At 42.7% G+C, this 13,303-nt stretch overlaps 1 protein-coding gene across 2 annotated transcripts in view; it reads right to left on the bottom strand.

Annotated features, from left to right (window-relative positions):
• LOC126260018 (DNA replication licensing factor mcm5) overlaps positions 1–13,303 on the bottom strand; it is an 80,533-nt gene that overhangs the window by 52,875 nt on the left and 14,355 nt on the right. For both annotated transcript variants that reach the window (XM_049957185.1, XM_049957193.1), the window contains exons 2-3: positions 11,445–11,571; positions 11,236–11,364 (exon numbers count right to left, since the gene is read on the bottom strand). In XM_049957185.1, the coding sequence (XP_049813142.1) occupies positions 11,236–11,364; positions 11,445–11,571 (256 nt within the window). The remainder of the gene's footprint in view (positions 1–11,235; positions 11,365–11,444; positions 11,572–13,303) is intronic.

Below are 13,303 nucleotides of genomic sequence, written 5' to 3'. Positions count from 1 at the left end.
CCATAATATTGTCGTCAAGTACTTCACCCTTGTATAGACCCTCTATATACTCCTTCCACCTTTCTGCTTTCCCTTCTTTGCTTAGAACTGGGTTTCCATCTGAGCTCTTGATATTCATACAAGAGGTTCTCTTTCCTCCAAAGGTCTCTTTAACTTTCCTGTAGGCAGTATCTACCTTACCCCTAGTGAGATAAGCCTCTAAATCCTTACATTTGTCCTCTAGCCATCCCTGCTTAGCAGTTTTGCACTTCCTGTCGATCTCATTTTTCAGACTTTTGTATTCCTTTTTGCCTGCTTCATTTACTGCAGTTTTATATTTTCTCCTTTCATCAATTAAATTCAATATATCTTCTGTTACCCATGGATTTCTACTATCCCTCGTCTTTTGTACCTACTTGATCGTCTGCTGCCTTCACTACATCCCTCAGAGCTACCCATTCTTTTCCTACTGTACTTCTTTCCCCCATTCCTGTCAATTGTTCCCTTATGCTCTCCCTGAAACTCTCTACAACCTCTTGTTTAGTCAGTTTATCCAGGTCCCATCTTCTTAAATTCCCACCTTTTTGCAGTTTCTTCAGTTTTAATCTACAGTTCATAACCAATAGATTGTGGTCATAGTCCACATCTGCCCCTGGAAATGTGTTACAATAAAACCTGGTTCCTAAATCTCTGTCTTACCATTATATAATGTATCTGAAACGTGTCAGTATCGCCAGGGTTCTTCCATGTATACAACCTTCTTTCATGTTTCTTGAACCAAGTGTTAGCTGTGATTAATTTATGCTCTGTGCAAAATTCTACCAGACGGCTTCCTCTTTCATATCTTATCCCCAATCCATATTCACCTAACATGTTTCCTTCTCTCCTTTTCCTACTCTCGAATTCCAGTCACCCATGACTATTAAATTTTCGTCTCCCTTCACTATCTGAATAATTTCTTTCATCTCATCATACATCTCTTCAATTTCTTCATCATCATCTGCCGAGCTAGTTGGCACATAAACTTGTACTACTGTAGTAGGCATGGGCTTCGTGTGTATCTTGGCCACAATAATGTGTTCACTATGCTGTTTGTAGTAGCTTACCCGCACTCCTATTTTTTTATTCATTATTAAACCTACTCCTGCATTACCCCTATTTGATTTTGTATTTATAACCCTGTATTCACCTTACCAAAAGTCTTGTTCTCCTGCCACCGAACTTCACTATATCTAAATTTAACCTATCCATTTCCCTCTTTAAATTTTTAACCTGCCTGCCCAATTAAGGGATCTGACATTCCACGCTCCAATCCGTAGAACGCCAGTTTTCTTTCACCTGATAACAACATCGTCCTGAGAAGTCCACGCCCTGAGATCCGTATGGGGGACTATTTTACCTCCGGAATATTTTACCCAAGAGGATGCCATCGTCATTTAACCATACAGTAAAGCTGTGGTTTCCCCTTGCTTTCAGCCGTTCGCAGTACTAGCACAGCAAGGCCGTTTTTGTTAGCGTTACAAGGCCAGATCAGTCGATCATCCAGACTGTTGCCCCTCAACTACTGAAAAGGCTGCTGCCCATCTTCAGGAACCTGGCCTCCTAACAGATACCCCTCTGTTGTGGTTGCACCTATGGTACAGCCGTCTGTATCGCTGAAGCACACAAGCCTCCCCACCAATGGCAAGGTCCATGGCTCATGGGGGGACTTTGCTACTAGGATGTGTAAATGCTCTGAGACTGCTATTGATAGTATTTTTGTAGACAAATCTAGGGAAAAAAAGTCATATCACAAAACCAATAGTAAATGGGCTATCTGATCATGTTTGCAGCACTGCGCCGATGTGGACTCTTCAAGTATTTGCTGCAATAAATAATTATAAAAAGCGTTGTCATTAAGCTGTTTTGAAACATTTACAGTTGTTATAAATATAATCTAAATGTTGTTAAATTAGAGGAAGTGTTAGTGAAGTATAAAATAAGATTAAACGAGGTAAGAAGCGTATTTTTCTTCTCGCGCCTGTAGCACGAATCCTAGGCCAAATTTCACGTGCACGAATCTTAAGTAAGCAGTGAATTGAACTTGTAGGTAAACGTTTCCGGTTGGTATAAATGTAAGTGTTGTTACATTAGTGGAAGTGTTAGTGACGTGTTAAAGAAGATTAAATGGGTAAGAAGTTTATTTTTTTTCTTGTGCCTATAGCACGAATTTTAGGCTTAATTTCACGTGCGCGTATCGTAAGTAAACAGTAACTTCAACTTATATGTAATCACCAGTTTTTTTTTTATTCAGTACTCTTTCAATTTATTTGTATCTGCCTGAATAGTTTCTAGGGTCCTTTGTTTACATTTTAGTCAGTACTTAAATCAGTTTATATGATTTCTGTTTTTACCATGAGTGAGAAGTGTGTGACATGCCGTAGGATCATTAGTTCCAGGGTGTGGTGTGATGGGTGCTGTAGTTTCTTTCCTTGGGGCGAATTTAGTGGCATGGGAAATGGGGACATAACCGAGGCTCACCAGTGGTATTGTAGGATCTGCAGCAGAGATAGGAAAATACTGGAACAGGAAGGGAAAATTGCAGCTCTTCAAGCTGACTTAAGACAAGGCAAGGGAGGATCTGGACATGTTAAAGAGGGAGAAGGGTGAACAGAGGTGGGAAGTGGCAACAGGTAATAGGGGGAACAGTGTCTTAGAGTCCATCAACTGGATAATGTCTTAAGTTCCATGAGGTTTTCTGGAAATGATTATGTATTCACAGAAGTCTCAACACTAGAAAGTTTCAGTGAAATGCAGAACAACCTGCGGAGGATTGATGCTTTGTTTGGGGATTGGCAGCTGATCCTAAACACAAGTAAGTGTAACATGTTGCACATAAGTGGGCAGAAACACCCATTATTGCATATTATGTGATTGCAGAACAGTCAATGGAAGTAGTCACACTCATTAAATATCTGGAAGTGTGCATATAGAGTGATTGAAAACAACCACCATAAAGGCCAGACAGTCTCATTGGAAGAATTGTAGTCAACCTACAAAGACGGTAGCTCACAAAACCATTGTTCATATATGATGATGCATGTGGTTAGGCCAGAAGCCCCATGTGCGAGGAATCCAGCTGCCTAGTCGAAGTCTTTTCAGTTGACTCCACTTCGGTGACTCGTGTATTGATGAGAATGAAACCCTTGTTCATGAAATCTTTCATATTGCTGAGCAGTATCGACAGAGGAAACAGGAGAGCAGTGTGTTTCATTCCACGTTAATATTGTAAGTGCAAAAGCATCAGAGATGTTCATTAAATTCAAGTAGTAGAGACTACAAGAGAGGCATTGTGCATTGTAGTGTAATTTACTGTTGAAAAATGTACATATCCAGAAGATTCCACCAATATACTGTTTCATTCTACGTATGTCTTGCATCACAACTATGAAGATAAAAAAGCTCATACAGAGGCTTACCAACAATTGTTCTCGTGGACCATTTACATGTGGCACAGGCAAATGGAGAAGTGACAGCGGTACACAGAATACCCTGCTACACACCAACAAGTAGCTTGCAGAGCATGTACACTGATGAGCCAGAACATTATACCACCTGCTTAACAGCTTGTTTGTCCGTCTTTGGAACAAAATACATCACTGATTCTGCATATCAGGGATCCGACAGTTTGTTGCTAGGTTTGTGGAGGTACGTGTCATTAGATGTCTATGCACAGGTCATGTAATTGGTGTAAATAACAGGCCACTGATTTGTGTACGTGGTGGTGATGTCCAATAATGACCCAGATGAGTTCAATAGGATTTACATCAGGCAAATTTGGTCACTGAGACATCAAAATGAGTTCATTATAATGCTCCTCAAACCACTTTAGCATGATTCTGTGTCTGAGACATGGACAATTATACTGTTGAAAGATGACATCACTGTTGGGTAAGACATCAAGCATGAAGGTATGCAAGCCATTCGCAGCTGTCAGCATGTCCTCGATTACTACCACCCCTATGCAAACACAGGAATGTCTCCCATATCTTAATACTGCACCCACCAGCCTGCACCCGTGGTGAGCTGCATGTTTTGAGCAGCCATTTGCCTCAATGATGGCATTTGTGCAGATGGCCAATGACTTAGTGAGGGAAAATGAGATCCGCATGAAAAGCCAACAAGTTTTCATTGATCGACTGTCAAATGCCAATGGTCCTGTGCCTGGTGCAATCAAAACAATGTCATTGGCTCAACATGTGAGCATGTATGGGTAGCCTGATGCAGAGTTCCATGTTAAACAATGAATGGTGTGCTCCAAAATACTTATGCGTGCACCACCATTGGGCCCTTTCGGCAGAAATACCAGAGATCACCATCTAGCCTACTTTACAGAGCAGACAAGCCTCCAAACCCCACGTCTGAAGAGCCGTGAACATCCAACCATTTAGCATCTACTGGTAGTTTCTATGTCCTCCTACTTCTTTCTGTAGATGCTCTCAATAGCAGCACACAAACATTCGACCAGCTTTGCCGTTTTTGAGATACTTGTTCTCAAGCTCTGTGCAATAATAATAATCTACCCTAGTCAAACTTTCTTATCTCAATGGATTTTTCCATTTGCAGCCCTTACTTTTGCTAGCATGATCCCCAGTCCATGTTTGCTCCACTTACACACTTTTGTTACCACTTCACATGCCCACAACACCAGCATGCAGCAACCAACGTCGTGTCGGGCAGTGGTCATAATGTACTGTATCGGTGTATGTAGATGTAATAGCAAATAAATTCTGGAATGAAAACTTCCTGGCAGATTAAAACTGTGTGCCGGACCGAGATTCGAACTCGGGATCTTTGCGTTTCGCGGGCACGTGCTCTGCTAGGAAGTTTCATATCGGCGCACACTCCGCTGCACAGAGAAAATCTCATTCTGGAAACACCCCCCAGGCTGTGGCTAAGCTATGTCTCCACAATATCCTTTCTTGCAGAACTAGCACTCCTGAAAGAAAGGATATTGCGGAGACATGGCTTAGCCACAGCCTGGGAGATGTTTCCAGAATGAGATTTTCACTCTGCAGCGGAGTGTGCGCTGATATTAAACTACCTGGCAAATTAAAACTGTGTGCCGGACCGAGACTCGAACTCGGGACCTTTGCCTTTCGCGGGCAAGTGCTCTATCAACTGAGCTACCCAAGCACGACTCACGCCCCGTCCTCACAGCTTTACTTCTGCCAGTACCTAGTCTCCAACCTTCCAAACTTTATAGAAGCTCTCCTGTGAAACTTGCAGAACTAGCACTCCTGAAAGAAAGTTTGGAAGGTGGGAGACGAGGTACTGGCAGAAGTAAGGCTGTGAGGACAGGACGGGAGTCGTGCTTGGGTAACTCAGTTGGTAGAGCACTTGCCCGAAAAAGGCAAAGGTCCCGACTTCGAGTCTCGGTCGAGATAACCCATGCAGCATCGTGCACAAGAGGGTTTAAAGGCACAACAAGGTGGGGGGGGGGGAGTACAGAATTCATATGAGGCATGAGGCTCAGTCAGTGTTCAGATGAAGGTAGTCAGTTTTCAGAGCTGCAGTGGTCAACCAGTTGGTCACGGAAGTTGGTGACAAAAAGATTTTTGGGGTAACACATGGATATGCCTTTCAAGCAGCTCAGGGAATTGCTACAGATTAGAAAGTTCATTATGACCAGGGATTTGACATACCACAGGACTTGAGATATGGCAACCAACACACTGCCGACATTTGGCAGAGCGTGCTTCTAATGTCCCCTTGCATGTGCAAAAGCGTAATCAACCCTGTCATTGACTTTTGACCCACCCGTGTACATGCATAGTGAATTAGATTAATCGTGGAGGATCGAATGATACAGGAGTCAGAAAAGTGTAGGATCAGTGTCATCCTTGTGGCCACAAAAGGGGACCATCCATATCACAGGACAGGGCACAGATCATGGGAGATGTGATGAGGGAGCCCCAGGAAAACAGACTAAAGGAGGCTGTAGGAGGTCCATCAGTAGATTATTGAGTCGGATCCCTGTAATCTACCCAGTTTTGGGCAATGCACAAACAGTCTGAACTGTTGGTTACGGAAAAGAATTGAGTGACACGGGTGAGTAGACATCTGACAGATTGTGCCTGCATAATTAGCCAGAAACTGCTGTGTTCTAACCCATTGCGGTGGGATACCGGCTTCTGCCAGAAGGATGTCAACATGGCTTGTACAGAAGGCCAGTGTGGTTAACAGGATCCAGCAAGGTCATTATGGACAGTGGTGCCAACCCATAGGGAACACATCCATAGTCCAAGTGGGATAAAATCAGCTCTCAGATTTTACAAAAATGCAGTGTGCGCCCCATGAGACATTAATAAAGAAAACTGTGTGCACTTGACTTCTTCATGCAAGCTGCCTTGAGCCGGCAGACATGTGGTAGCTAAGTTAGCTTGTTGTCAAATAAAATAATTACGAACTGAAAAGTTTCAACGACTTCAAGTAACTGATCACCAATATAAATTTCTGGGGGAAGATTCACAGTCCACGATCGGCAAAAATGCACGACTCGTGATTTTGCAGGATAAAACTGATAATCGTGATTCATGGCCTAGTCATGTACTCTCCAGACAGGCCCCCCCCCCCCCCCCCCCAAAGTTGGCGCTAAGAGGTGCAGTGACGCAGAGCCATGGTAAAAAGATAATCCACATATAGAGACGCAGAGACTGCAGAGCCCACTGTATTTATGATGAAATTGATGGTGACAGCAAACAGGGTAATGCTCAGAATCCACCCCTGAGGGGCTCCAATTTTCTGTACATGTTCGTTGCTGACAGTCTAACCTATCCGGGCACAAAGAAGTCAGAGATACGAAATTCTGGATAAAAATGGGTAAACTGCCCCAAAAACCCCACTCATGTGGTGTAGACAGTATCTGATGTCACCAAGTGGTATTGTATGCCTTCAGTATGCTAAAGAACACAGCAATCAGATGTTAGCAATGCGTAAAAGTATTGCGCACTGGATACCAGACAAACCAGATGATATGTGGTGAACCAGAAAACCCGAAACCACTTTGGAGTCATGATGTATGCCCTCTGTCTTCAAGGTACCAACAAATATGGCAGTTGACTATACATTCGAACAGCTTACACAGCCCATTAGTCAAGGAGATTGGCCGGTAGATAATTAACGTATGTGGATCCTTTTCCCAGTTTCAGGGCACGAATAATACCATCCCACCATTGAGAGGGAAATTCTCCTTCCCACCAAATATCATTAAAAAGCCTGAGGATATATTTCATGCTGTCAGTACGAAGATGTTTCAGCATTTGGTTGTAAATTTTGTTGGATCCAGGGGGCATATGTCGATACTCTGCCAAAGTGCTTGGAAACTTCCATTCACTAGAACGGATGTTGTACGACAGAATCGTGTCCATGGAAGGAGTGATGTGAGATGTTTATGGATCAGACAATGAGGATGGTAATTACTGCAAATGGACATTTCGGTGAAGTGTGCTGTAAAACATTCGGCAAGTGTCATGGGATCACTGACAATGATGCCAGGAACCAGCGTGGGTGGAGGATAACCACAAATGCAACGGAGCTCAGTCCATACTTGGGATGATGGGGAGTAGGATCACAAAGATAATACATATTGCTTCCAAAACTCCTGCTTCCTTTTCTCCATGAAAAAAAAAGGCACCTTCGTCCAGAGTCTCTTGAATGCTATTAGAATTATCTGTGCCACTGAAGTGCCCAAGCACTGAAGCTTTCCGAAGGACCAATGTGGACCATATTCCAAATGTCCAAGTGGAGAGTGAGAGAATAACAGGAAAATGGTCACTGTCATACAGATTGCCTTGGACGTGCCACTAAATCAAGGTAAGATACTTGGGCTGCAAACTGTGAGATCAATAGTTCAGTATGTTCCATGGGACACACTGAAATGTGCTGCAGCACCGGTGTTGAGCAGGCAGATGTCCAGTACTCCGAAAGGAGATGTTCTAGCACCCAGCCTCTGCAATACATAGTGTCGCCACCCCACAGAGGTTTATAGGAATTGAAGTCCCCAGTAACTAGAAGGGGGGAGGTAGCTGTACCACTAGCAGCTCATGATAATGGAAAGATCCATCTGGGGTAGATAAACATTACAGATCATCATCTGAACTGAGAGGTAGACACCAACAGCCATGGTCCCTAGTTTAGTGGTAAGAGATACCTGTTCAGTGAAAATATCAGAGCATACAAGGGTACAAACACCACCGGATACTCTCTCAACATTAACACAACTGATACAGTACAGTTTGTAGTTTTTATGAGCAGGGAGATGTGTTGCGGTAAACTGAGTTTCCTGAAGTGCTATGCCAATTACAGCCAGTAAATGAATGAGTTCGGGCAGATGGCAATAGTAGCCGTTACAATTCCACTGAAGGAGCACTGGATTCAGGTCTGAGAAGAAAGTGGCTAATAAAAAAGCTGGATGTGACTGCTTTGTTACCAGGTTGCAGTGCGCCTGATTGTGTAACACATTGTCAAGGTGCACAGGTTCAACCTCTTCAGCAATGAAGCGGAACATCTGAAGCCTCAAGAAGTAGTTTATCTTTCTGTTCGCCCTTCTTAGCCTTGTAAGACTTCGATTTCTGTGAAGATTTCCCCATTTTATATTCCGGGAGTGAAGAGGACTGTCCTTTTCTTGGGCCCGTGGCCTGTGGCTGCTGGTCCTTCTCTTTAGAGGGGGCCATCTTGACAGGTAGCCTCATCCCTGACAATGCTAGATGATGACTAGGACCTCTGGCTACACCGATGGTGTGAGAACCACAGGTGCTACAGGAGCAGGGGGTGTGAGAGCTGACATTCCCTCCCCCAACTGTGGTGCCCTGGAATACAACCAGGGCCAGGAGGTGTCGTGTGATATCTTGTTACCGCATGAGCTACGGACTGTGACACAACAGTCTCATGATTGAGACTGTATTAGTTGAATGAAGTATTTCAAACTTTTTCTTTGCATCTCGATAAGACAGGTGGTCACGTGTTTGATACTCTTGAATTTTCTTCTCCCTCTTAAACAATGAGTATTACAGTGAATGACGAGTGGGCAGTTCTGGACAGTTGACACAATGAGGGGCTGGTCACAAGGGCTACGTTCACGGAATGCCTGTCCCCATGCCCAACAGCTATCCAGACAGTAAGAGGACATATGTCTGTACCTCTGGCACCTAAAACATCTCATCGGAGGAGGAAAATAAGGGCTGACATTATACCTATAAACCATACCTCAACCTTCTCAGGCAAAATGTTGCCATCAAAGGCCAAGATAAAAGCTCCAGTGTCCAAGCCATTATCTTTTGGTCCCTTCTGGATGAGGCGAAAAAAATGTACCCGACTCTGCACTAAATTAATACGAAGCTCTTCATCAGTTTGTAGTGTTAGATCCTGATGGAAGACAAAAATCTTGAATTCAACTGAGCTTGTTAAGAAAAGAAATGGCGACAGGTCTATCTCCTATCTTTACAAAGGTCTAAAGTGCCCAGGATTGGTAGACATGCAACATGTTGATCAACAAACATCCATTTCTCATCTTTTCTATTGCTGCAACCTCCCCAAACTGATCTTCAATATGTTCAACAAAAAACAGTGGCTTCGTTGTAGTGAAAGATCCACTGTCAGTTTGAGTACAAACCAAAAACTCGACAAACTGTCCACTTCCATTTCTCCTTACCAGGCACTTGTCTAAAAGCATGGTCAAAGATGGAAATGATATAAGATTGTAAATCCCTGCTTTAAAAGCACTATTCCTGATTGTTGAGAGAGACATGTTTGTTGGCTACAGTCATGTCTGATCCATATTATTGTGGACCAACCACCCTGATATCACTCACTCCAACTGGAATCTCGCCCTGTGGGTGCCACCTCGCCAAGGCAAAGACCACCTCGCAAATCTACCCAATGCCCAGAGTCTCACATACACTGAAGTTGATAGACGCCTACTCCTCAATTGACATGGGGAGTTTGCAACCCAGGCACCGGCAGTATGGTGATCCCTGCACTGTCAGGAGGCTGCCACCGAGAGGGTACACGATAACCCCACTGTGCTGGATTTCGGGTGCAAACATAGATCCACTCCATTGGTATGGTCAAAATACCAGGTAAAAATGTGACCAATTAAAGAGATTCCTATTGGTCTCCTCTTAAGACAGGCAAGGAAGGACCACTGGTCTATTCCAGCCCCCGACACCGCAGGAGGAAATGTCTTTGAAGCTGCCAGATAATTCGTAAAGGTAGTTCCCTTCTTTTACAGTCCTAACTCTGCCCAGGACATACTCACCTTTTTTGTGCTGTGACAGGAGCATCTTTCATTCTGGTTACCAACTGTTACTCTACCATAATTCTGACAAGATTGTCATAGCTTGGCAGCCAACGTAGATTTTTGTTGACTTGGGCATGACAGGTCCGGTATAGGTTTTATATTGTCTTTCGAACCATGTTGCTTACATCGTGGCAATGGATAAAGCTTTCACAAAACTACACGATGAGCTTTAATTACACGTATTTGTCTGCCTTCTTACAAAATTTGAATCACCCAATTTCGAAACATATAGTGGTGCATGTAAAAAAAAAAAGTGTTTTTTAGTATTTAAAATGTAAAAGATGGTAATTTTTGAAAACAAGTTTTCAATTTTAAAATCCAAATAATACTAGATTTTTGAAAGCAAGTTTTCGATTTTATCATAAGTATGCAATTTTTATTTATTTCAATCACTTAACTGTTTCTGCATATTCAGTTCATGTAAGAATGAATTTTACGTGCTACATTTACCTAGAATTTGAGCTATCACATCTGAACAATAGATAGAGATTCTTAGATAAAAAAATAAAAACATTTCTGTTTATCCTACCTCAGTGCAAAGTTTACACAGATTCATACACGTTTTAATTATAGAAAAGGCATACTTCAGAAACCTTCCAGAAAAATGTTTTTCACGTAAAATCCAAACAGTGCACATACAGATTTTGCCATTAGAGGAGCATTAATTTCAGACAAACATCTTTTGCAGAGGAATTTGCACGATTTGCCTGGGCACCAGTTCTGGTCCACTGCTCAAATCTTGCTTGATATATTGTAAAAAGGCTACAGCACTCCGGTGCTATGATAATTATTACTATCATTTTTTGTAGCAGTAGTAGCAGCAGCAGCCACCAATATGTCTAAGTAATCTATGGAACAAAAAATTCATATTCAATAACCAACAGTCTACTAAGGTCAGAACATTTATTTCCTAGTACCTTCATGTCACGCATGCTAGCAGGATTTGCATCAGAGGACAGTAATATCTGAATATCTTGCACTGCTTCTTCTCCAAGGGGTCTTGGAGCCGTTACTTCATCTGCAATTTCTTTCGCCGCTTCCTCGAACTAAAAATCAAAATACATCTAATACACAGTTTTATGAAAGAAAGAATCACAAAAATGAAAATTATCAACAGTGTACATACAATGGGAAGATGTTCTGTTGGCTGCTTGTACATTTTCTCCGCCAGGGTTTCATCGAAACTTGCTAGATCTTCCAAATTAACCTGGAGCCAGTACTGTCCCAAGTTGTATTGTCTTTTCAATGTGTCTCTGTAGGAAACAAATTTTACTGTACAGCAGGATACAAACAATTATTTTTATTTTAGTAAAAACAACTTTTAAATTATTATTTGGATTCTTCTCTTTGATCCGAATGAACCCAACAGGTTTTATGGGAGGGAGTGAAGGAAATAGAGAGAGAGAGAGAGAGAGAGAGAGAGAGAGAGAGAGAGAGAGAGAGAAGGTGTGCCATATTTAGCAAAACATACTTTGGTGGTTGGAGAGTCAGAAGTTATTCTTCTACATACTGATAGTCTTACAAGGGGTCTCTAACATAAACTGACATCACCAATGGTAGTTGAACTCAAAAACAAGTTGTCCGTAGCTGTTGCACAACAGCCTTCAATCCTTGTTGGAAATTTTACTATGCCTAATAAACCAAACTTGAACAATTCTGCAATTTTGGTTGTCCTTGATCACAACTATCTGAGACAGAAGTATCAACAATGATTTTCAGTCAAGTCTGCATGAATGTATTCAAACTATTTCAAACCGCTTTACGAAACTTCAGATATTTACTGCCAGTGGCAAGTCAGTGGGGTTAACTGTTATCTTCCGAGTTTCCTCTGGAACACTATTATTGTGAATCATTAAAACAGCTATTCAATAGAATATTAACTACATGAAAAGGTCGAAACATAATTATTTGTGTAAACAGCAAGTCCCTCTTTCCTCTAACTGGTTTTGCATTAGACTCGTATTAGCCGATGTTCATTAAGACCACTGCAGGCTACTTCTGCAGTGTCCTTACAACAAATTATGACCAATGTTAATCTACTCACACTGAAGATAAATTATAAGCATTATGTCTACATTATTTTCTAATGAGTATGTTTTAGTGCTTACGGGTGCTCAAAAGCGAGGTTATCAGAGGGTCCTCTTGCCAGAACAAAAAATTATGCATCATACGGCAGTGGCCTATGTGAAGGCGAGTGAGGAGGATCTCGTCCCGTCAACGTGGTTGGAAGGAGGTATGCCATGGCCAAGTTGTGGGCTTTACGACATGGAGCTTAGTGTCAGTTACTTCCAGTCACTCATCCTCCCACTGATGCAAGACAATGGAGCTCAACAGCAACATCATAGCACACAGGGGGATGGCACCCTGAATGACCTGAGGATCCAGACACGCCTCCTTGGCAGCTAGATCCACCCTTTCATTTCCCACAATTCCATGGTGCCCTGGTACCCAGCAGGAAGACATCTCCCTCCCCAGTCATTGCGCGCGCGTGCGTGCACACACACTTATCCACAGAAAACTGAAAATCTGTCTGCAGCCCACTCCTCTAACCACTGTACTATTAGTTGCAACTGATGGAATAAGGATCACTGTACAGGACTCCTTACTGTAGATGTGATACTGTTTATGACTATGACAAAGAGGGTAACACTTACAACACTGCCTGAGGAACACCATTCTCCTGTTCAAATCAATCTGACAGCAAAGCACCAACGCGGGTCCTAAAAACCCAGTGAGACAGGAAAGACCCTTGCACACATAACGAATGCCATCCTACAACACCAACACTTCCCTGACTTTTGGAAGGCAGCCAAGGTCCTGATGTTCAGAAAGCCAGGGAAAGACAACTACCTCCCACAAAATTACTGACCCATCAGTCTGCTGTGCGACCAGAGCAATTCGGCTTTAGGAATCACCACTAAACACTGCTACAACACGAACAAAGCCACAGGGGCCATGTTCCTGGACATTGAAAAAGTTTTCGCC

The sequence above is a fragment of the Schistocerca nitens genome, chromosome 1 (assembly GCF_023898315.1).
Source record: "Schistocerca nitens isolate TAMUIC-IGC-003100 chromosome 1, iqSchNite1.1, whole genome shotgun sequence".
In the NCBI taxonomy this organism is placed as follows: domain Eukaryota; kingdom Metazoa; phylum Arthropoda; class Insecta; order Orthoptera; family Acrididae; genus Schistocerca; species Schistocerca nitens.
The sequence above is the reverse complement of the archived record's forward strand: the minus strand, read 5'-3'. Positions and strand labels throughout refer to the sequence as shown.